This window comes from Pygocentrus nattereri, chromosome 30, assembly GCF_015220715.1.
Source record: "Pygocentrus nattereri isolate fPygNat1 chromosome 30, fPygNat1.pri, whole genome shotgun sequence".
Taxonomy (NCBI): domain Eukaryota; kingdom Metazoa; phylum Chordata; class Actinopteri; order Characiformes; family Serrasalmidae; genus Pygocentrus; species Pygocentrus nattereri.
The window spans coordinates 9,650,809-9,673,611 of record NC_051240.1 but is presented as its reverse complement, the minus strand read 5'-3'; the positions used below and the strand labels follow the sequence as shown (position 1 = coordinate 9,673,611).

General features: G+C 38.2%; 1 protein-coding gene and 1 non-coding gene across 6 annotated transcripts; one reads left to right on the top strand and one right to left on the bottom strand.

Moving 5' to 3' along the window:
• The first annotated feature begins 502 nt into the window (after window positions 1–502).
• On the top strand, window positions 503–21,158 carry grap2b (GRB2 related adaptor protein 2b). 5 transcript variants are annotated; one of them, XM_017702132.2, is made up of 12 exons: window positions 503–637; window positions 7,479–7,557; window positions 9,423–9,514; window positions 10,108–10,227; window positions 13,028–13,187; window positions 14,835–14,876; window positions 16,240–16,293; window positions 16,579–16,632; window positions 16,924–16,977; window positions 17,261–17,314; window positions 19,361–19,450; window positions 20,617–21,158. In XM_017702132.2, the coding sequence occupies exons 2-12, from the start codon at window positions 7,480–7,482 to the stop codon at window positions 20,791–20,793; spliced, it is 975 nt and encodes a 324-aa protein (XP_017557621.1). In that variant the 5' UTR covers window positions 503–637; window position 7,479; the 3' UTR covers window positions 20,794–21,158. The 5 variants fall into 5 exon arrangements, with proteins under 5 accessions (XP_017557621.1, XP_017557620.1, XP_017557626.1 ...); XM_017702131.2 differs by having other exon boundaries at window positions 503–658; XM_017702137.2 differs by lacking the exon at window positions 9,423–9,514.
• A 1,104-nt stretch (window positions 21,159–22,262) lies between these two features.
• Window positions 22,263–22,453, bottom strand: LOC119262954. Its single transcript, XR_005130026.1, has one exon. It is a non-coding gene; the product is annotated as a U2 spliceosomal RNA (small nuclear RNA).
• Window positions 22,454–22,803: the final 350 nt, after the last annotated feature.

Here is a 22,803-nt window from a genome sequence, read left to right as displayed (position 1 = left end):
TAAAAAAAAGTGTGCACAAAAATGCACAAATTTGTCATTTTAATACACTAATAGTATTTTTTTCTAAGCACCCCAATATAATCTCTGAGTTTTACCTGGCCACCCCATTATAAAAGTTCTATCTACATCCTTGATTCAGTGTGTGGTTAGCTGGGGTGGGCTGCACATTGACTCATCTAATGGGACATGCTGTAAAAGCAGAGCAGTAAGAATCAGTGCTGTTTTTGTTTATTTGATGTAAACAAGTTGTTCATGCTGGATAGTGAATATGATAATTCTCTTACATTCTAAATTGCCTTTTGTCCATGCTCTGATACTTTGGCTTCTCAGTAATGGCCTGTAATAAGGTGACTGTGTAAACCGCCCGTGTTTCTTAAGCCTACACCAGAATTGAAATAGCCAGTGGTGCACTGAGGTCATCCAGTGTGGTCACACAGGGTGGCCGGGGGGAGGGGATGATGACTTTTCTCTCGCTCTTCCTCTTTTACTGCACCGTGCTAAACCACAAAGCAACTAGAACGCTACAAATGAACGTTCAGTTCGCAGCCTTATTTTGTAGCTGTTAGAAGATTAAAACTTTATTCACGTTGACGTTGCTGCTTCATAGACGATTTCTTCAGACTGCAGTCTTTGCAGGGTGAGCTTTGGCTGTCGAAGGGTAAGAATGAACGAAAAAAATATACTTATCATCACTGGTATCATCACTGTCCTAACAAAAACAGCAGTGACTGTATAGGAAGAAGGAAGAACTTTAATGTATGTTGAGCAATTTCGAATATTTTTGGTCCATTCATCATGGAATGTTGATGTGAAGGCCAGCTGGAGGTTGCAAATGTTATAGAAAAGTGACAGGGTTTTGAAATGGCAGTGATGATATTAATGTATGTCTGATCACAGAAGAAAGTAATGAAACAAAAGTTTAGCATATGGCTGTTGAGTACTTCTCTAATGTGCTTGTGAACAGTGCAAAGAATTGGTTTATCTTTCTTTTCAGTATTGTTTAAAGTACTACTCGATAATTTGAGACTAAGAAAGTAGTGCTTGCACTACATGTTTTGGTAAAAATAAAAATAAAAAAAATACAAAAAATTCTGAAGTAGACTTATGCTGTGGTGGTGTTAATATGCTATGACCTTTAATGTGGCCACAAAATTGTAATTAAGCTACAACCTTTTTTCCAAAAAAAACTATAACACTGGGCAAAATGTGAATAAATACCGAATGCCTCTGTGCTGCACCACCTTTTCTTTTAACAACACTCTGTTAAAGTAAGTAAAGAAAGTGTTTGGGAACTGAGGAGACCAATTGCTGTAGTTTTGAAAGTTAAATGTTTCCCCATTCTTGCTTGATATAGGATTTCAGCTGTGTGACAGGGTCTCCTTTGTCATATTTGTGTTCCATAATGCACCAATATTTTCAATAGGGGATAGTTCTGGGCTGAAGGAAGGCCAATTTAGCACCTAGACTCTTTTACTATAGAGCTATACTGTTGTAATATGTGCAGAATGTGGTTTGGCATTGTCTTGCTGAAAGGAACAAGGCCCTCCTTGAAAAAGACATTGTCTGGATGGCAGCACATGTTGCTCCAAAACCTGAATATATCATTCAACATTAATGGTGCCTTCACAGATGTGCAGGTCCCCCATGCCATAAGCACCAATCCACCCCATACAACAGACGTTGGTTTTTGACCTGTGTGCTTATAATAATTCCTGTCCTGTTCATGATTTCTAGAAATAATTTCAAATTTTAATTAATCAGACAACAGGACACTTTTCCATCCCTCCTCAGTTCATCTTAAATCAGTTTGGGTACAGAGAAGGCGGCAGTGTTTCTGGAGCCTGTTTATGTATGGTTTCTTCTTTGTATAGTAGAGTTTTAATTTAGATCTGTGAATGAAGTGATAAAAATGCTCTGGGACCCAAGCAGTGATTTCCACTACAGAATCACTTTTGTTTTTAATGCAGTCCTGCCTGAGGGCCATGACCAGCCAGTATTGGTTTTCGTCCTGGATGTTCTGGAGTCTTTTAATTATGTTTTCTACTGTAGATGATTAAATACCAAAGCTATTTTACAATGAGAATCATAATTCTAGAATTGTTGCACTGGTGAACCCCTCATCATCTTTGTGTCTGAAAGACTCAGCCTCTCTGGGATGCTTTGTTTTTTTTTTAAAACCAAATCATGTTACTAACCTGTTGCAAGGTTGTTTTGTCTGATGTCAAGTTGTGCAAGAACTGAGATACAGTATGACAGCAACTTTTCTCAAAAGCCATTTTGTCTGATGTCTGAAAATCAAGACTGTAGGATGTCATAAAAAGAACCTACATAAGATAACATAACATCTTTGTGCAAGCATGATATCTGCCTGCTGCTATGGCACATAGAGGATCCCCAAGCCAGGTGTGTGAGAGTGTGTTTAACGAGTGCAAGTCAACAGCTACATTTCAAGAACAATTTCATCTGGGTTAGGTGCAATAAACATGATATTAATGTTGGATATCACATTGTCTAGGACTATTACTGCATGGTCTGCATGGAATAAATCCGTACATGAACAATGTTTTATAAACCATCAGTCAATTAGTTTTTTACTGTCATTGGGTGTTGTTGCCACAGTAGCTTGGCTAAATATTACTGGGCTCAGGCCTAGTAGGAAGTAAGCCACACTGCTCAAACTGCATTGAAGAATCGCAAAACACTTTTGCTTTGCTTACAGTCTTACTCTTGGTAATGGAAAGAAAGGTTGAAAATGTGTTGGTACTCAAATTGCTTGATGGCAATTAGCATTCTTTCTCTCATTGTTGCTGCACAATGAAGTCTAATTTGGCTTCTACTGATGTGAAATTTGAGGAATAAAAGAACTGGTATAACCATAACACTGATGTCAGCTAAATTGATCTACAGTGATAGATGCTCTCATGTGCTATACAAAATAGATAAGCCATTATCTTTCCACTTTACCTCTAAATTCCATCATATATATGAGCGAATTCTGGAAGCAAATGTGACACAGTCAAGAAAATGAACCCCAGAAGAAGCTGGTTTCTACAATATCAGGATAACCCAAAGCTTACCTCAAAATCCACCATGAACTCATTTTAAAAATAGTGTGTTATTCTGTTTTTGAAATTCATCAAATAAACATTAATGGTGCATTAACATTTTTCATCAACGTTTTCTTTAAAACAGTTTTCTGTAGAAGTTGTGCTTACTTTTTTCATTAAATGAAAGCAACAAAATATATAATTTAGTCAACAATGCTCTAACTTTTGCATACAACTGTACAGACAGGTGACAACTTAAAGTAAAAAACTTGAAGTGAGCGGAAAAACATAAGTGTAGACACCTCCAGACAGATACTGCATGATGCAATTAAGCTGTTAACATCCTCTGTGAAAAAGTTAACCTGAGGTTAATCCAGTTAACCTCAATTTTATCTCAAGAAGGCAAAGAGTAAAAGGAACTTTTTCGAAAAGGGTTCATTACTGAAGCATGAAAGGAAGGAGCTTCAGTCACAAAGACTAGCGCTTCAATAGGAGCAGTGACTAAAGTGACAATTGCATTTAGGACTATGGGAAACTAAACAGGGCTGGGATTTGTGGCTGAAAGTACACGTTCAGTGACTGTGATGCTTATGCGTTCTGATATGTATGGAAAAAGGAAGAGCAACTTTTCCTCAGGTGACTGAAAGTGTCAATACAGGATGTGACCAGACTGTGTCAGCACGAACTGTCTGTCCAAAACCACATAAAGAGGGATGTTGTGGTAGGGCTGCAGTTCATAAACAAAGATGAATGACCATTTTAGAGTTCAGTGGTGCTTGAACAACAAGCATTGATCTACAAAGCTGGGGAATAAGTGATATATGGTCAGATGAGTAATTCTTCATATTCTCCACAAGTTGGCAAGACCACCAACAGGCCTGAATGCTTGACTCCTACATTAAGAGGGTCTGGTGGCACTGTTATATTGTGTGTGTGTGTGTGTGTGTGTGTGTGTGTGTGTGTGTGTGTGGGAGGGGGGTCGGGCTTGATGAGTATGAAAATTATGTAAATGATTTGAAATGGCCCTCACCGCCGCCAGATTTCTATGCATCCAGTAGGTCATGCTGACATCAAAGTGTTTAAGCACTGAAAAATCATGTCAGTCATGTTATATATCCAAAACAGACCTCACAGAGAAGAGAAGAGAAGAGAAGAGAAGAGAAGAGAAGAGAAGAGAAGAGAAGAGAAGAGAAGAGAAGAGAAGAAAGGTGGAGAGAATAACTGAAGAGAATAGAAGAAAAAAGAAGGGAGAAGAAAAAGGAGGTGAAGAGTGGAGAAGATAGGTAAAGCGAATAAAGGAAGGAAAAAGAAGAGGAGAAGAACAGAAGATGATAGAAAAAGGGTGAAAAGAAGAACTAAAGAGAAGAGAAGAGAGGAAATGTAACAGCAAGCTTGTAATCAGCAGAGTCTTATCTATGTAGAAGGGCAGCTGCTCCCTGTGCGCACAGGAAGCTGAATTTGCACTACAGTTTGACACTCAGCACTGCTGTCCCTGCAGTGTGTGGGGGTGCTGTTTGAAGGGAAGTGGTTAAAACCTAGCAGTCAGAGCTGTAGGGTGGTCATTCTTCTCACATCCACAGCTTTCAGTCCTGCTAGCACAATTCAAAACATTTCTATCACCGACTGGCTGAAGGAAAGTTTTATCACTCAACAAGTTTATATTTGTAGCCTTAAAAGGCAACTAGCAGAACTCATTCACATAGTTTAGACTGACAGAATACACCATTAACCTTTAAACACAGAGGTCACTTTAGGTCACTACCAGCCCACATCATTGTTTTCCCCTCTTTACCTTGTCCATTTTTGTTTTTTGGGTTTTTTTTTTTTAGAAAAGTTGCATGTTTTAAAGGTTTCTCTAACACAAAATGGGTTATGAAGATCAGGAAATGTGCAAACATTATATAAAAATATTATATGCTGCTTAACCTAGAAAATAAATAAATAAAAGGAAACTATTTTCTTAGGTGAAAAAGCTGCACTATTTCATTTAATTAGCCTGTTTTTGGGAAATAAACTAAAAAAAAAACAGCACAGTTCATATTGAGTTCCCTCATAAACTAGATACTGTCCTGGATAAAAGTATTCACCTCCTCACTTATCACACTAGACGGTATCAGATCCTCATACGAAATGTAATAAGACAGAGAACATGATTAAACACAAAAATGTTTTTAATGCTCTGTTCATTTATTGAGAGGAATAAAGTCACAATGAGTCGAACTGATGACCAGACGTTCTCCTACAGGACTTTCTGGTAGAGAGCAGAATTTACAGTTCTGTCAGTTAAGGCCCTGAAGCTGCAAAGCATCCCAGCACCATCACACTACCACCACCATGTTTAGTTGTTAGTGTGGTGTTCTCAGCTTCACGCAAGGTGTAGCGGGACCCCTGTTTCACTACTGCTTTACTCCATTTGGAGTTAATGTCACTTACTGTGGCTCGCTGGAGTCCCAGAGCCTTGAAACTAATTTTGCAACCCATTCCAGACTGGCATATTTCAGTTACCTCCTTCTTTTCTCGTCTCTTCTGAAATTTCTTTTGATTGCAGCAGACTGTGCTGCTTGTGAAGACCCGTTCTGCTTTCTTCACATCGCTGGAGAGTTTGTATTTAACCTCTTATTCTCCAGGGTATATTTTGGTTTGTCCATCTGAATTGACATGATCAAATCATAAGGCAAAATTACTCAGTAACTACATGAAATTAAATTAAAATTTATTTTATTTATATATTTTTATTTTTTGATGAAAGCTCCCTTCAAATTAACAGAACATGTGTTTTATGATCATAAACATATTGCTGTATGCTTACAATTTACTTTAAGATGCTCAGATGCTCTTTATTATTATATAAAAATATCTTTATAGTTTATAGCCCAGATTTGTAGAAAATGGGTCGACTTTCAGTAGAAAAAAAAAGTGAGTCTTCTTTTATTATAAGGGTTTAAAATTACATCACCCATCTATTTGACTGGAAAGTAGACAGTTACAGCCTCATACAACACCCACTTTTTGAATGTAGCATATGAAATATGAATGTTATGAAGAATATGACAAAGTGCATTTTGGAACCACCAGTGGTTCCAAGGAGTTTAAGAGGCTGTGTGATATTTACATTCAACAGAGCTGGCTGTTATCAAGCCTGGGTATGTTTGTATTTTGTGTTTAATCAGGTTGTCTTTGTTTTACATACAATGTATGGCTACAGATCTGAAACATTGTTTCACACACAAATTGAGTGTGAGGGGGTAAATGGCACTTATTTAATGGCACTGTCAGTCACTGCCATATGACACAAGGAACAGCAAGAATTGCATAAATAGAATAAAATCAATGGTGTTTTTCGCCAAGGGCAGATATCATGGGAAAATGGCTTTCCCTCAGTTTCAAATAAAGGCTTTCAAAGTCACTTGAACATTGCTAATGTTTCAAACATTCGCTCCTCACTCCATACAGTCCATATATGAAAACTGACATGCAAAAACAGCCCATTTTGAATTCATTGTTTCTGTGATGTCATGGGAACAAACTCATTTGCATATATCCATTGTGTATGTCCAGCCTACAGCAGAATTGTTTGATAAAGGTCATGTAAAAATGAATCATGACTATTTATGGAACATAGAACCACACAAGAGTTCGAAACAGACTCATGAGAGAACAAAAATAATATATAGTCCCTTTAACACATTCTTTCCTGATAAACACATTGAAGAAAGCCTTCCTTGCCTTAATCTTCATACATTGGTACATGCATTAGTTAATAATGAGTCATTTAACCTCATAGTCATATGTGACATTTACTTGTTTCTGCTAAATGACTCATTACTATCCAAATAACTATAAATGGTTGCTTTAAAAACGGGAAAGGTGGAACAGTTAAAGGGGAATCCCATCAAATGTTTACAATGTCTGCATAGTTGAATGGTTAAGATGTAAAGTCGTTCAGAGTGATTTTATGTGAAATGGCCCATTCTAGAGTAACTTACCAAACTTACCAAGAATTGTTCATCGTGGTGGTGATAAGAACCAGATGTCTGAAGAATTTAAAGCTTCTTCATGTTATTGAATGAAATAGGGTTTTATAACTATTTTAACTCCATCAATATAACACACAAAACTTAGTAGTGAATAGTGAATAAAAATGACTAAAGATTTAATTGACTATATCTGAATATACTGATCTTTGTTTACATCTCAAGCATTCTCAAGAGTTGTACAAAAAATTGACAAATTACAGAAAGTTCCCCTTTAAAGTGACAACCGAGTGCACAAAAGAGTGGACAACTGAAATACTGATAGATATGATATTGTACTGTGTTGGAGGCTTTTTGTATTTGTGTTTAATGGCCAGAAACTAATCAAACAGGAAGTCTCTGATGCACTTGTCATTCAAACGTCTCTCCCTCTCTCTCCCTCTATCTCTCTCTCCAGCATGGAGGCGATTGGAAAGTTTGATTTCACTGCCACAGCTCCTGATGAGCTCAGCTTCAAGAAAGGAGAAACCATTAAGGCAAGATAATCTTTCTGAACCAAATACTGCCTCTAGTGCACGGACTCACTGTATAACTGATTAGAGAAGCTCTGAAAAAGGGAACACTTGTACACCTACACATTCATGCATCTAATCAGCCAATCATGTAGCGGCAATGCAGTGCATAAAATCATGCAGATACGGGCTGCAGCTAAAGGTAATGGTCACATGAATAACCAGAATGGGGAAAAATATGTGATCTCAGTCTCTAGACTTCACTCAGAATGATGCAATAAAGAGAAAACATCCAGTGAACAGCAGTTCTGTGGACAGAAATGCCTTGTTGGTGAGAGAGGTCAATGGGGAATGGCCAGACTTGTTCAAGGATAGTGTAACAACAGTAAGGGTAACAAAAGTCGCCCCAAGCTAGTTTTATGAACATGCTCAGGAGGGTAATGAAAGGCTCACACATATATCACATGGTATATGGTGCGTATGAGTCATTTTGCATTGGGCTGTGGGTGTTTTGTGTTGGGGGTTGGTCTACCATCAAGGTAAGACCTGTGGCTAGTGGTGACTTCCCACATGAGTTTAGTGCCTTTCTGCCCTGGTGTTTAATAAAGAGCACTACTCATGGTGGAATCACAGCCTCCTCTGAGACTTCTGTATGCTGATGCCACAGTATAGTAGTCCTAATAAAGTGCCCAGTGTGTGTAAACTACATAATGGTGTGCCAGCTGGGATCTCTGTGGATTGTGAATAATAATCTAATACTCTAATTTTAAAAATTAAGGAAAAAACAACCACTAAACAATGTGACTGTAACTTTATGATGGCCAGTTCTCTAATTGTCTCTGGATTGGCAGTCTGTTGAATTGAACTGACACCTTGTGGTCGAAGTTGGTATTTCATGCTAGTTCCCCCGAACCTTTTTTCTCACGGTTCATGAAAGGAAGAGAAAAAGCCACTAGATAAACTGATAAAAGAAAAAAAAATAAAAGAAGAAATAATAAAAAAAAAACATCTGAATGACTGTCTTTCACATTATGATGCTTCAAATTTTTGTATTTGTGAAATTCACCCAGTTTGTGCAGTTATACACTATAATGATCTGTACTTTTATTATGAATTAATTAATCAATTAATTTCGTGAAGTGAGATATAGTCCGTTAACCCCATATATGTCCCAGTTATTAACAGTAATATGAAAAAATATATTTAAAATAATATATTTATCAATGTATTTTAAATTATATTCTGAATCTAAGTTCAATGAACATGTTTGTAAGTAGAAGACAAGCTATTTTTTTGGGATTTGAGTTTGATGAAAATGTGTGTGTATAGTTGTAACATTCTGCCGTGTCTTGTCTTGTTTGTTTACCTTCTCTGGTGTCTCTGCCTATGTGCCTTTGTTTGTTTTGGCTTTCTGCTCCACCTTTGTTCCACCATTGTATCATCTCCTGCACCTGTGTCTTGTTTACAGCTCTTCATGTAATTGTTTCCAGATATTTCAGGTTTGTTTCCCCCAGTGTATACACCCTTTCTCTTCTCAACTCATATAGTGTGCTTGTGCATGTACTCTTATATGTTTAGTGTTAGCCTTGTTAGATTTGGGTTTATTGTTTTTATCTGTTTCTGAAGTTATCTTGTTGCAGTGTTTTCTAGTCCTTTATCTTTAGAGGTGGTTCTTGTTTCATATCATAGTATATCATGCTCACCATGTGGACTTCAATAAACCAAACCACTTGCACTTGCATCCTGCCCCTTTGCCCAAAAACACCCTTTACATTTTTTTAATGTTTTTTCAAGCAGAAAATGTGAGTAGGGTAGACCCAAACCAATCAATAGAAAATGGAAATAGCATGTAACTAAACTTGCTCGTTAAGTCTTAAATTCCTCTGCAGATTTTGGGTACGAAGGATGACTGGTATAGAGCCGAAAAGTGCGGCACGCTTGGATTCGTTCCAAAGAATTACATCAGGCTCAACGTTCCCAGGTGATGTGATACCCTCACTGAGATGACCTACTGGAAGAAAGAAAGAATTTTAGAGAATAATTCTACATTCTTAATTGCATATGAAAGGAGCAAATGATAGACAGATTTGGAAGTCTTTAAAGTGGGATTACACCATTTTTTCAACGTGTCTGCATAATGTGTAATGTGATAAACTATTTTCTGTTCATAGCTCACTGAAACAAGCTGAGAAATTATATTGAAAGTGCACATTTTTTACTTTCCATCCTCACCACCTTTGGGTGTGCACACTGTAGAGTAGATATTTGAATATGATTTTAATATGATGTAACATCATTGTTATGCATAGTTTTGCCAAAATAAAAAACATCCTTTTTCCCCGTAATTGGTCATATTTTTGTCTTTGCTTGATGCTGAAAGAAACCAAAATGTTAATCGAATGTTGATGAGATTCAGAGCATAAGCACTGTTGCAGCACAACAAAATAATAACTCTCAGCTTTCTGTATTTTTTCAACTGTTTTGGCTTTGATGTTCCAGTACTCCTCAGCTCATTGTTGTGAAATCAGAAATGACAGCACAGACAGCATACTAAAGTCATTGCTCACTCCGTAGCTGGTATCAGGAGGACGTTAGTCGACAAGAGGCCGAGACCATTCTCATGTCCCAGCCAATAGGAGCCTTCATGATCCGCGACAGCCAGAGTTCTCCAGGAGATTTATCCATCTCAGTCAGGTACGATTACTCACAGTCCTGCACGGACACTATTAGATAGTCCGGAAACATAGAAGGTGCACAATACAGTATATCAGCAGTCTATATATTCACCTGTTCATGTATTATGTCAATTACTGTTGGTCTGCATTAAATGTGGTTTGTATTAAAACACATCACTTGGCACATTTGCTGATCCTTGACATGCTAAGATGCTGCAGGCTCAGTCAGTGGAAGTTTTGTATAGACGTTCTTCATAGAGGAAGCGAACCGAAGTGCGATATTCCTCCAAAAATGTCAGTAAGGTTGGAAATGTTTTTTTTAAAGAAGAGGTTTTCTTGAAGCGGTTGTTTGAAAACTCATTACTTACATCATAAAGATCACCTACATACATTAGCAACCATCAACTTTTCAGCAACAAGCATCTTTTCTAGCAACCTGTTTTTAAGCCTAGGCTCTTAGGCTTTGTTGACACTGCAGGACAGATCGAATGTGTTACTTTTATCTGACTTGTCAGATTTCAAGTTACAGGTCACCAAATCTGATGTCTGTGGTCAGACTGCAGTCGCATTTGCTCACATATCCACATCGTGTTACCCGTTTTAAAACTTTGTGTCAAATTGCTTTCTGATTTAACACATTCTGTGATAAAAGTAGAAAAATGTGTTGTCTGTACGTGGCCACAGAAAAGTTTCAACACATTGTGTGTTAAAACTAAAAGTGTGTTGTTCCAACTGAACACACTGATGTGTCTAGTTAGAGACAGAATGTGTTGTTTTTTAACACATTTGTTTTTAGAGTCATGCTTTTTAATAACACTTTTTATACATGTCATAGGAACAGAACATGGCAAAAGTGTAGACTGACCTGGTCAACAAACTGCCAACAAGCTACAGGCTTTAAGTTCAAATCTTTTAATGAAGCAGTCACAAATATACAGCACGCAAAAGTAAAAATTGTGGTACCTAAATAGCTGTTAAATGCTTCCTCTCTCCTTTTCTACGATGTACATGAATACGCACCAGCAACTTTCTTCTCACGTAATCTGACATCATGAACTGTTGTGCCCCGAATTACAAAAAAATAACACATCCAAACAGATCAGTTGTCTGAACTCTGAACAAGTCTGAACTCTTACTTTCTCAAATTACATTATGCCGAAAAATTGGATTTGAGCTGCCTGTCTGAACAAGGCCTTAGACTCACTGCACATATTGTATTGAGTTTTAGCCATGGTAGGGGACAGTGGAACATAAGATATTTTATGTACAATGTGGTTTTGGTCATCTTCTCATAGTCCCATAGCAAATTTCATCTGTGAATCCTCACAACAATCGGGTAGATATTTGCCAAGATTCATACGTTTTTCCCCATACCTCAATTTTTATTACTGACTTGCATGCATGCAGAGGTTGCACATTCAGTTCAAAAATAAAAGTATATAACCCTTTGGCAGCTGTAATTCTGAACCATTTTGAAGCATAATAACCAAATCACAGTGGAGGTTAGCAAGACTAAAGTGCATCCTCCACATGGTGCAGTTAGTTTTAACACAGTTTTATAACAAGATCTACCAGAGTAAATAATGGTAGAAGTCCATATCTTCCCATATAAACTCATTCATTTTTGAGGGGAGACCCTACAGATGCCATGTAAACAAAATCTATTGTATATACAGTATCATAGTGCTGATGATTCCTCTTCTACTTCATAACCAAAAGTACAATTAATACGTCTCGTTTTACAAATGATATTTGTATATATTTATGTATTTAGGTTGGAAAGCTCATCCAGTTCAATCAGCAGAGTTATTTGTCTTTGCATTGATTTACCAGACTTTTTAGCAACTTGTACAACTAGCCCCTCAGTGTGACACAGTTAGTCCTGCCTGTGGGATAATTTGTCATGTGTTTCTCAATCTGCTTTCAGCTGAGCTCTTCATAAACGGTAGATACTAGAAACAAAGTTTAAGGTTTCATTTTTTTTATATAAAAACAATAAGAATCTTACTCAAATATATTTATATTATTTAGCAAAAAACAAAATGCTTTTTCCCCCTAGTAAACAGACGAAACTACTAACACAAGACACGATGGCTGACCACTATAGACAAATAGCCATGTTCAGTGGAGTTCAATGGCATGGCCTTCTTTCTGCTGAGCTGTAACTGCCCCCTGGTGTTTAACTGCAGTAGTGCACCTTCCTGGCTAATGAATAAACAACAATAAATAATATTCAGTCTTATCTTTTTATTTCAGTTGATTTCAAATATTATAAGCAGGTGATGGTTAATATCAATCTGGGTTATAAAAGTTATTTCTTAACTACATTTCTTAACCCTGAACAAAATTTTCCAAGGCCTGTCTTTGGCTATGTATATGCTTTTGCATTATAATTAGCCATAGAAAAAAGAAACAGCTCTTTTTCAGCTCACAGACAGTCTAGTTGAGCACTTTCTGAAAAGTGATCTAAAATGACAGCATTTGAATTACTTGTACATGCAAAACATTAAAAAATTCAGGAGGTGCTCAGTGCATTTCTGATCCAAAAGTGACCAAATTCATAAAGAGATTCTTCATGATGAGATTCATAATTCTGTTGTCATTTACACATGATATGATGACATATCTGAGTGACCTAGGGTTTCCTAAAAATAACAACAGCATGGCATAAGGAAGGTGTGACTGTTTTTTGTACATACTTAATATGGCCTATAGGGTTCACTGGGTTAAATGCTTTTCTGTCTTGTTTTTTCAATGACTTTGAGCTGATATCAGAAAAATTATGTAATAATACTGTATTTTGTTGTTCACCCTTTCAGGCACGAGTTTGACGTGCAGCACTTTAAAGTGATGCGGGATCCGAAGGGACAGTATTTCCTGTGGAATGAGAAATTCACTTCTCTGAATAAATTAGTGGACTATTACACACTCAATTCCATCTCCAAGCAGAGCTGTGTCCGCCTCCTCATAGAACAGCAGGTGAGTCAATAGCAGAGTAGCTGAATAGCTGGACAATAGCAGAGACACTGTACCCTTTATCTGGAAAGACACACAGTATCAGAGAGGCTGTAAACCATGGACACTCAGCACTTAGATGAGTTGTTTTTTAATGTTTTATTTTAATTCAATTTGTTTAATGTTGCATAGTTACCTGAATATGATGCAACATAATGAACACAGATGTTTGAACACTCCTGGTCAGTTTACATGTGTATTTAGAGCGCTTGAAAAGGCGCTCTATTGTTATCTCTCATACTTCTTATTCTTCTTCCACACTTTTCTGCGATTAATACAGCCTGAACTGCTTCACATACAGACTCCGTTCAAACTGTGTTTAGAAGGTCTCAGTGCTGTGACTTGTTATATGTATTTTTGGAGTTGGTTGGATTAGTAGTCCTTAATAAAATTAAGTTTAAATATTAAAAACCTCCCATAAGAATGAATGGCGGAATGCTCAGAACTTCAAATTCTGACATCGATGACGTCACAGCAGGCCACTCAGTCTCACAGACACAGCTGATCACGCAGGGAATCTGCTTTAAAATCCTTAAACTTTCACCTAGAAACTCAATTTCAGAAAGAAACTTGTCCTTTCTGAAACCTCAAAACATCTCATCATTTTCTCAATTAGCTTTAGAGTTATGAACATTTGTTTGGCACTAGGCACAGAAAACTGCCCCATTCACTCCCATGTAAATTTCTCAAAATCAGCATCTGCTTATTTCAAGATTTTCTCTGTGTTTAACTCGTCATAACTCAGACATTTTCTTCTCAATACACACAACACTACACCAAAATAATCATCAAGGCGTCTTACCTCACACCATCTATGTGCTTAAGCGATAGAGTATACATTTCCCGAGTTATGACTGCTTGTTCAGAGGGTGCAAATCGGACTCAAACAAGGCTTCTCCACTAAGAGCTGCATAATAACAGAGTGACAGTTCATTTGAATGACTCCCCCCCCCCCCAAACACATACATTTCTCCTTCTCACGTACATTACACAGATAAACACCACCACACAGACACACACAGACAGACACATTCCTAAAGAGGTGTTGTTCATTTATACAGAAACACACACAAACACACACACACTTGCAGCTCTTTTCAAGCACTCTTGCAGTTCCTTCAGGAAATGCACATCTAGTTATTAATACATATATAGATATGACCTTTAAAATGGTATAAAAAAAGTATATATATATATATATATATACATATATATATGTGTGTGTGTGTGTGTGTGTGTGTGTGTGTGTATATATATATATATATATATATATATATATATATGTGTATATATGTACATATACACACACACACACACACACACACATATATATGTATATGTGTCATTGCTTTTGCAAAGGCCATATTTTATGTTTTATTTTTCCCAGTATGTTAAGTTCAGTGAATAAACTGAAACTATTCTGAAGTGTGTCCTCTGTAGATGATTTGTTCAGTAAAACATGTCATTTGATGAGGCATGCCCAAACTTTGTACAAACACAAAGGTGGTGTAGGTTTAATATGAAATTAAGTATAGAATCTGCACTTTCCCTGCTTTTAATCTTTTTCCAAACAGATAAACACTACTGTACTTCTCTCTCTGTGTCTTCCAGAACCCATTAGATGTTACTCAAGAATCCAGACCATCTCCTCGGGTGCTGACACTTCTCTTGCCTTTAAATGACCTAAAACATACCTAGAACCTAACGTTTAAAGTGATGGCTGAACTCATCTCTTTGCCCTTATGCTAATGTAGTGTTGTTGCAAAACTAAAGATTTAATGTAACAGTTTGACATATCACAAATGAGTTCATTTATGTTGTCTGACTTAATATTTAAACACTGTTAAAATGTCAAAGCATACCATGCAGTCCATGTAGGAAAACTATGCTGCAAAAAAAAGCCTGTTTTGAATTCAGTCTTTTTTGTGATGTCAGAAAAAACAGCACATTTACATATTCAGTCTACAGCAGTAGTGGCCCACCCATTCACAGTGAAGTTATAAAGAGTGTTTCAGCCCTGACTGCTTTTTGAAGGAAGAACTACACTGGGCAACCAATCAGAACATTATTGATATATACCAGTCTTAAAGGTACAGTTACCAAAGATTTAATTCCCAGGGATAAAGATTTATCATAGATCTATACTCAAATTATAGCAATAGGGTCTGGCTGCAGATATGCCCTCTCAGCCAGATGCACTCTCAGCCCCAGTGACATCACGTGCACATGCACTCTGTGCCACAATGGCAGAAACGGCCCAACAACACAGTAACTTTTGGTCACTGCTGCTTAGTGATATCATTACTTAATTTTTCATTCATAACACAGCTAGGGAGTTACATTTAATGTACCTCCCTGCTGAAAAAAATTATAGAACCCATTAAAAGTGTCTGTTGGTTCCTGGTGGTTTTCAGTAGTCACTAATGGTATTCTGTGTTTTCCTGATGGGTTGATATCGCAGTGTAAAGGATTCTGATATTTTAAACAGGTGCTTTGGGACTGCTTCCACATACATTTAATTGTTTCCTAATGGCCTCTAATAGCCGCATTTGAGGCAGTCCCTGTTAGGAAGCAAAACCATCAGGTCTGCTTGGTGCTCTCTACATTGTCACATCATTGAAATGTAATTCCTCAGAAAGTTATCACAACGTTGTCTGACAACATCCTAGGTTGTGGCAACATTGACAAGACAGCAAAAGTAATTGGTACCATGTTGACTGTATGTTGTCACAACCTCCGAGAATCCTTAATGAGTTCTACTTTAATCAGTATTACAGTTTTTGATACCTGGCTCTGATCATGTTCAGCATGGCTTTCATGAGTTTCAGCAGTAGCTTTTGTTTTTTATGCGAGAAAACCAGACATTCATGTCTTATTGTCTGGGTAGGTTTTATTTTTACAGTGTCCACATTTAACTCTCTTATTGTCAGTTGATCCCAGCTAGAAAAATATGAGAGAAATGCAGGATGTGGACCCTATAACTCTCTCTCTCTCTCTCTCTCTCTCTCATTTCTAGCCCAGGTTAGAAGTCCCTAACAGAGGCATTTCAGATGCTAGAACATTTCCTCAGGTACTACCACAGCCTTTACTCAGACAGGTTATACATACAAGTTATAAATAATGAATATCAAATAACATCAAGCTTAAGCAATAATTGGTGGTGAGAGTGTAACATTATGAAAAGAAATTCTAGGGAATTAAGTGCTTAACCCCTTAAAATCCCTGGCTTAGCGCATCCTAATGTATTATTCAGTGACTACAGGGACTCCAATGCAGGTAGAAAGAATACAAGACAAATGCAGGATGTGGACCCTATAACTCTCTCTCTCTCTCTCTCTCTCTCTCTCAATTCTAGCCCAGGTTAGAAGTCCCTAACAGAGGCATCTCAGATGCTAGGACGTTTCCTCAGGTACTACCACAGCCTTTACTCAGACAGGTTATACATACAAGTTATAAATAATGAATATCAAATTACATCAAGCTTAAGCAATAATTGGTGGTGAGAGTGTAACATTATGAAAAGAAATTCTGGGGAATTAAGTGCTTAACCCCTTAAAATCCCTGGCTTAGCGCATCCTAATGTATTATTCAGTGACTACAGGGACTCCAATGCAGGTAGAAAGAATACAAGACAAATGCAGGATGTGGACCCTATAACTCTCTCTCTCTCTCTCTCTCTCTCTCTCTCTCTCATTTCTAGCCCAGGTTAGAAGTCCCTAACAGAGGCATCTCAGATTCTAGGACGTTTCCTCAGGTACTACCACAGCCTTTACTCAGACAGGTTATACATACAAGTTATAAATAATGAATATCAAATTACATCAAGCTTAAGCAATAATTGGTGGTGAGAGTATAACATTATGAAAAGAAATTCTGGGGAATTAAGTGGTTAACCCCTTAAAATCCCTGGCTTAGCGCATACTAATATATTATTCAGTGACTACAGGGACTCCAATGCAGGTAGAAAGAATACAAGACAAATGCAGGATGTGGACCCTTTAACTCTCTCTCTCTCTCTCTCTCTCTCTCATTTCTAGCCCAGGTTAGAAGTCCCTAACAGAGGCATTTCAGATGCTAGGACATTTCCTCAGGTACTACCACTGCTTTAATCTTGTGTGCTCATTGTTTCATTAAGCTACAAGTTATAAATCAAATTACAGCAAGCTTAAACAATAATTGGTGGTGAGAGTGTAACATTATTAAAAGAAATTCTGTGGAATTAAGTGATTAACTCCTTAAAATGCCAGGCTTAGTGCATACTAATTCAGTGACTACAGGGACTCCAATGGAGACCAGGTTCTTAAGCAATAGTGAACTGTGACTCTTAAAGCTCTGACCTCCCCTCCCACATCTAAAAAAAAGCAGCCTAGTTTACTGTGTGCCCTCCTAAAACAAATATATTGTTAACCCCTCAAATATGTCACAGTCCCATGGTCTGTGTGGGGGCAACTGAAAGGTCTTACATTTACTTAACACTTCAGCCAGCTCATGATATTCAAGGGGAATAGAAATGATAGAGCCACTCATAGGACTCTCGACTTATGTGGCCAGGCAGGGAATTGATAAACAGATAAGCAATAATTACTCCATTTTAGGTTTTGAGCCTAACATTTTCTGTGATCTGTGTGACTGATCCCTCTTCCAGTGGGCTTCTATCCACAGCCTTGATGTAAAAAGGGGTGCAGCAAGTTTTCAGATGAATCTGCTGCTATTGAGCCATGATGCGCCATTAAGTTTCCAGCAGCTCCAGAGTCAGTAGATTCACAGTAGGCTGACCCATAAAAGAAGTTGCCTGTTTTCTACAGGAAGCATAATAATCATTTACTTACCTCTGATGTCCCAGCAAACCCAGAACGTACATGGCAGTTAGTGGCCGGCTTGCCCACATTAGAGACACCCATTCTTGCAGTCTCTGCTGCCTCTCTTTGATAGTAAGGCTCTGTGGAATCTCACTCCGCAGATTGTCCTGTGAAATGGACATCTGAATAAACTGGCCAAAGGAGTGTGTTTCCCCATGACATGTTAGTTCTGCTTGTACATCATGCCATAGCTCTCTGCTGCACATTGTTAGTAGAGCTGGTTCGCTCCAACCACTTCCTGCTGTTTGGGTATGGAACTTAAGAGCACACTCTACAACAGTCCTTGACACTTGCCATAGATTAAAGATAATTGATCCCACATCCCTCCCAGCAGCAGGGTGATCGAAAATAATTTTGAAATCACATAAGACCTTAAAACTTTACTTTTAGTTGTTCATAATGAAGTGGCCCACTCCTTAGCTTTCCCTGTCAGTAAGGACAGTACAAGATGTACTTGATGGATTGTTGATTTCGGTCTGAAACTGAGGAGAGTGGTTAATGTAAAATGTGCACTACATGAAAAACCTTTTGCATTGTCCTAGAGAACCATTGTGTCTCTCCGGAATAATGACTAGAACAGGAATGTGGGGCCATATTACAGAAACATTTGTCTTAATTTAAGATCAAACAGGTCAAGATACTAATTTTTACAAATTCATATTACAGAAGCAAATCTTATCTTAATTTAGGAATCTGATCTCATCTCATGGCATCTTAACTTATATCTGCAGCCTGTCACTGAACAAAACAATAGAAACAGACAGTTGAAACAGAATGTTAAGACCATCTGGGGTTTATTGTGAAGTTAGGACAGAATTTAGGAGACTGAGTCTAGTTAGGATGTTTCTGTAATACTGTTTTCTTATCGGGTGGCACGGTGGGTAGTGTTGTCGCCTCACAGCAAGAAGGGCCTGGGTTTGATTTCCCGGCTAGGTGACCACGGTCCTTTCTGTGTGGAGTTTGCATGTGTCTGCATGGGTTACCTCCCACAGTCCAAAGACAAGCAGTCAGGCCAATTGGGCATGGTAAATTGCCCTTATTCTACATATTCTCATTTTTCCGTTCTATTAATGACAGTAAATCCATTAAGCTTAACTGGATGTACAAGTACAAACCAAAGTTCTTGATGCCTTTTTATGGAGCACAGCAAGTTAAACCAGCAAAAAGATCCATGAGAACGGCTGCCTTAAATGTTCTAAATAGGCTACATGCTTTATATGTTAAGAGTGTAGGGGTTAAGTGGAGGTACAGGTGGTGAAAGTGTTTTCATCTGTGCAGGAGAGAGGAGAGAGGATAGAGAGTCAGAGTAGATCAGCAGGCCCACGGTGCCCCCCTCCCCGCCCTGCAGAGACCCTACCACCTCCACAGGTAACAACAAACACACACCTACACACATCAAACACCCTCTACACAACCACTTCTTACAAAAGGTGCTTAATAACAAGATTACGCACCTGCAGCTTCAGAAACACACCCACTCAATCTCTCCATCTCTGTTTTGTGACAAATTTTTACAATCTGAAGCATTTTTCCGGGTTTATATTTGTTCATATGACACATTAGGCCTTCTGAGAGAGGATGCTTGGGTGTATTTATCTATTTACCACAGGAATCAGACAATTTTCTGTGGGACATGATACAATCTTCACTCTTTAGTTTCAACCAGAAAAAAATTAATTATAAAAATAAAGCTATTACAATAATACTTGCAGAGTTTAAATACAGCATGCATGATTACTATTACAGACATGTTGTCACGATTGGCCCCTCCCAGTCCTGTCCATGTGTTTTGGTTTAACCCATGTGAGTTTGTTTTGGTCCAGCCCCATCGTTTCCTGACTCCACCCCTGATTGTTTCCACCTGTCCCTCATCAGCCCTGTTGTATTTAAGCCCTGTGTTTGCCCATTGTGTATGCTGGTCTTTGTTATCTGCTGTGGTGTTTGTACTGTTTGTATGTTGGATTCTGGTTTGATTCTGGTTTTCCCCCTCCATCAATCCTTGTTGGCTGTATGATCCTGGACCGTTTGGACTATGACCCTGGATTTGCCTATAATAAATCTTGCTTATCTCTGCATATGCGTCCGCCTCCTTGCTCCCCGTTACACATGTGTTTATATGTTCCCAGAAATCAGAAATTCAGCGAAGGCCTTAAAGGCCCTGAGGGGCCTTCTGTGTGTGTAAATATTTACAATAGTAAATATAGTTTGGGCACCCCGATCAAATTCCCTGTATTGTTGATTTTCTAAGTGACAAAGGTATGTAAGTGTGTACAATAAGAAGATCTACTCTTAACCCAAAACCCAATAGTTACCTAAAAATAAAAGTTCTCGCCCTTTCAGTTAAAAAAAATAAATACAACTTTCATGTTAGTCCTGAAAATGTATAACAGTAAACACAAACACATAAAATCCTCTTGTACAAGGGTGGAAAAACTAGTCAGTCAGAAGAAGCACATTCAACCACACTAAAAATGTACAATAAGGGTGTCTGTAGCCAAAACACTAACATGTAATGTGTGTTGTTGTTTGTGCAGCCATCACTGACGCAGGTCAGAGCTCTGTACAACTTCACTGCAGAGGAAAAGGATGAGCTGGACTTCAACGCAGGCGACATTATAGAGGTCCTGGAGCAATTGGACTCCTCCTGGTGGATGGGTCAAATACGAGGCAAAACTGGACTCTTCCCCTGCAGCTACACCACTGCTTTATAAACATATACAGCAAAAATAACCACATAGTGTTCACCTGGACTCTGAAAGCTGCAGAAATGCCACAATGCTGACTTTAGTGAGATATTCTACTTCTGTCAAACTACAGCTGTCTCATAACATTAATGCAATACAACAATATGCACTGTACAAAATTATTTGGATTGTTTCAAAAGTTTCAATTTACTGAGCAATAATAAAAATACAGGTTATTATGTTATCCTAGCAACACTGTTGAGTCCAGTCGTGACCAAAGAGGATAACATACCATCAAAATAATTTTTGCTGAGCCATCTACAAGATGCACTTTTTTGCAAGGACTTTGTGTTATCTATGATGCCTTCCAAATAAACAATCTGATCAATCTTTGCATTCTAAAAGTCACTGTGTTTCAAAGAATGCCAAAGTACAATATAAAAAATTCTGAAATTACAGTAGTTAACTGGTTGCAGTTTCTTTAGTGCTGTGCTGTTTATTTACAATACTAATACAGCAAGTCACAATTAAAGTGGCTTTCTAAATCTGATCTAAATATACAGACTATTACTGTATTTTTAATAGACACTGCTGTTTTCACCATATTTATTTAATCACAGCATAACTGCATCATACTCTACTAAGCAATTGCTAGGCAATTATTATGGTGTCATAGGTGGTTGCCAAGCATTTGCTAGGTGGTTGCTATGGTGTCCTAGGTGGTGGCTGAGAAGCTGCTATGCGGTTGTTATGCTGTCCTAAGTAGTTCCTAAGCAGGTGCTGGGTGATTGCTAAGATGGCCCAAGTGGTTGCTAAGCAGCTGTTAGGTGGGTGCAAGTGCTTAGCAACCACCTAGACCACCATAGCAACTGCTGGGAAACTGTTTTGAAACAACTTCGGCCTCTATAGCAACCTCGTAGCAACTTCTTAGCAGGTACCTACAACACTACAGTAAGTGCCTAGCAAGCTGCTAAGCAACCACCTGCAACACACCATAGCAACCTCCTAGCAAGCTGCCTAACAATTGCTTAGCAACCACCTACAACAGCATAGCATGTGCCTAGCAAGTTGCTAAGCAACCTTCTATTCCTACTTTCATAATATACTATAATAACATTCTACAATATATTAATTTAGATACCTCACTGTTGACAAAAGGTCCAGGAAAAGCCATGTGCTCTTGAATTTAAGCTAAATTGAATAAGTCAGTGTCAGTTGACATAGTTCTTAAACGTCAGCTTGGTGCTGAGGATTAAGATTAGATTAAGAGACCCTTAGTAGTCCCATAATGGGGAAATTTCACCTCAGTAATCTAACCCATCTGTGCAGTGATACCACATACACACTAGTAAAGACACACACTAGGGGGCAGTGAGCACAATTGCCCGGAGCGGTGGGCAGCCTTTTCCGCACTGCCAGGGGAGCAGTTGGGGGTTAGGTGCCTTGCCCAAGGACACCTCAGTCACAGACTGTCTGCTCAGAGGATTGAACCGGCAAGGAGTTGCACTGTTCCTGGAGGTACAGTAATACAAGATCAATGCATGGAGCGGACAGAGCAAGCTCCTCTTCCATCTCGGTGCTCTAAAAATCTGTTTAATATATAGTCCTCATATAAAGGACGTATCAGATATTTAACTGATAAGAACAATTAGTACACTTGATCTTAGCCAAAAGGTAGAGATGTGATGGCCATCAGCTCAGCTTTGCCCATCGTTTCCTGTGAAAATTTGCCCTGTCCCACCATGAAGATTACATCTGATGGCTGATACACTCAAACCTAATGTACAAAAGGGAGTCCAAGGAAAGAATCTGGAAAGAGAAACGGTAAAACTGCAGCGTACAAAACAAAGAACATTGCTGCTGTTGGAACAGAACCTTGTATCTCCATTTTAGCCATTTTTCAGTTTTTGACATTAGTTTGAAAATGCCTTTTGTCCTTTGTGTGTAAATATCCTGATGAATGGACCATAAGAAACGGCCCAAAATGACCTGGAAAAAAAGTTTGGTTCCATTGAAGTACATTAAAAGTAAAGTAGG

What these genes read in the sequence shown, in the direction of transcription:
- grap2b (XM_017702132.2), top strand. Translation starts at nt 7,480, where the DNA reads ATGGAGGCGATTGGAAAGTTTGATTTCACTGCCACAGCTCCTGATGAG. An exon ending in ATTCTAGGACGTTTCCTCAG is followed by an intron (nt 16,978 to 17,260) that starts GTACTACCACAG and finishes TCTCATTTCTAG; the next exon opens with CCCAGGTTAGAAGTCCCTAA. An exon ending in ATGCTAGGACATTTCCTCAG is followed by an intron (nt 17,315 to 19,360) that starts GTACTACCACTG and finishes TCATCTGTGCAG; the next exon opens with GAGAGAGGAGAGAGGATAGA.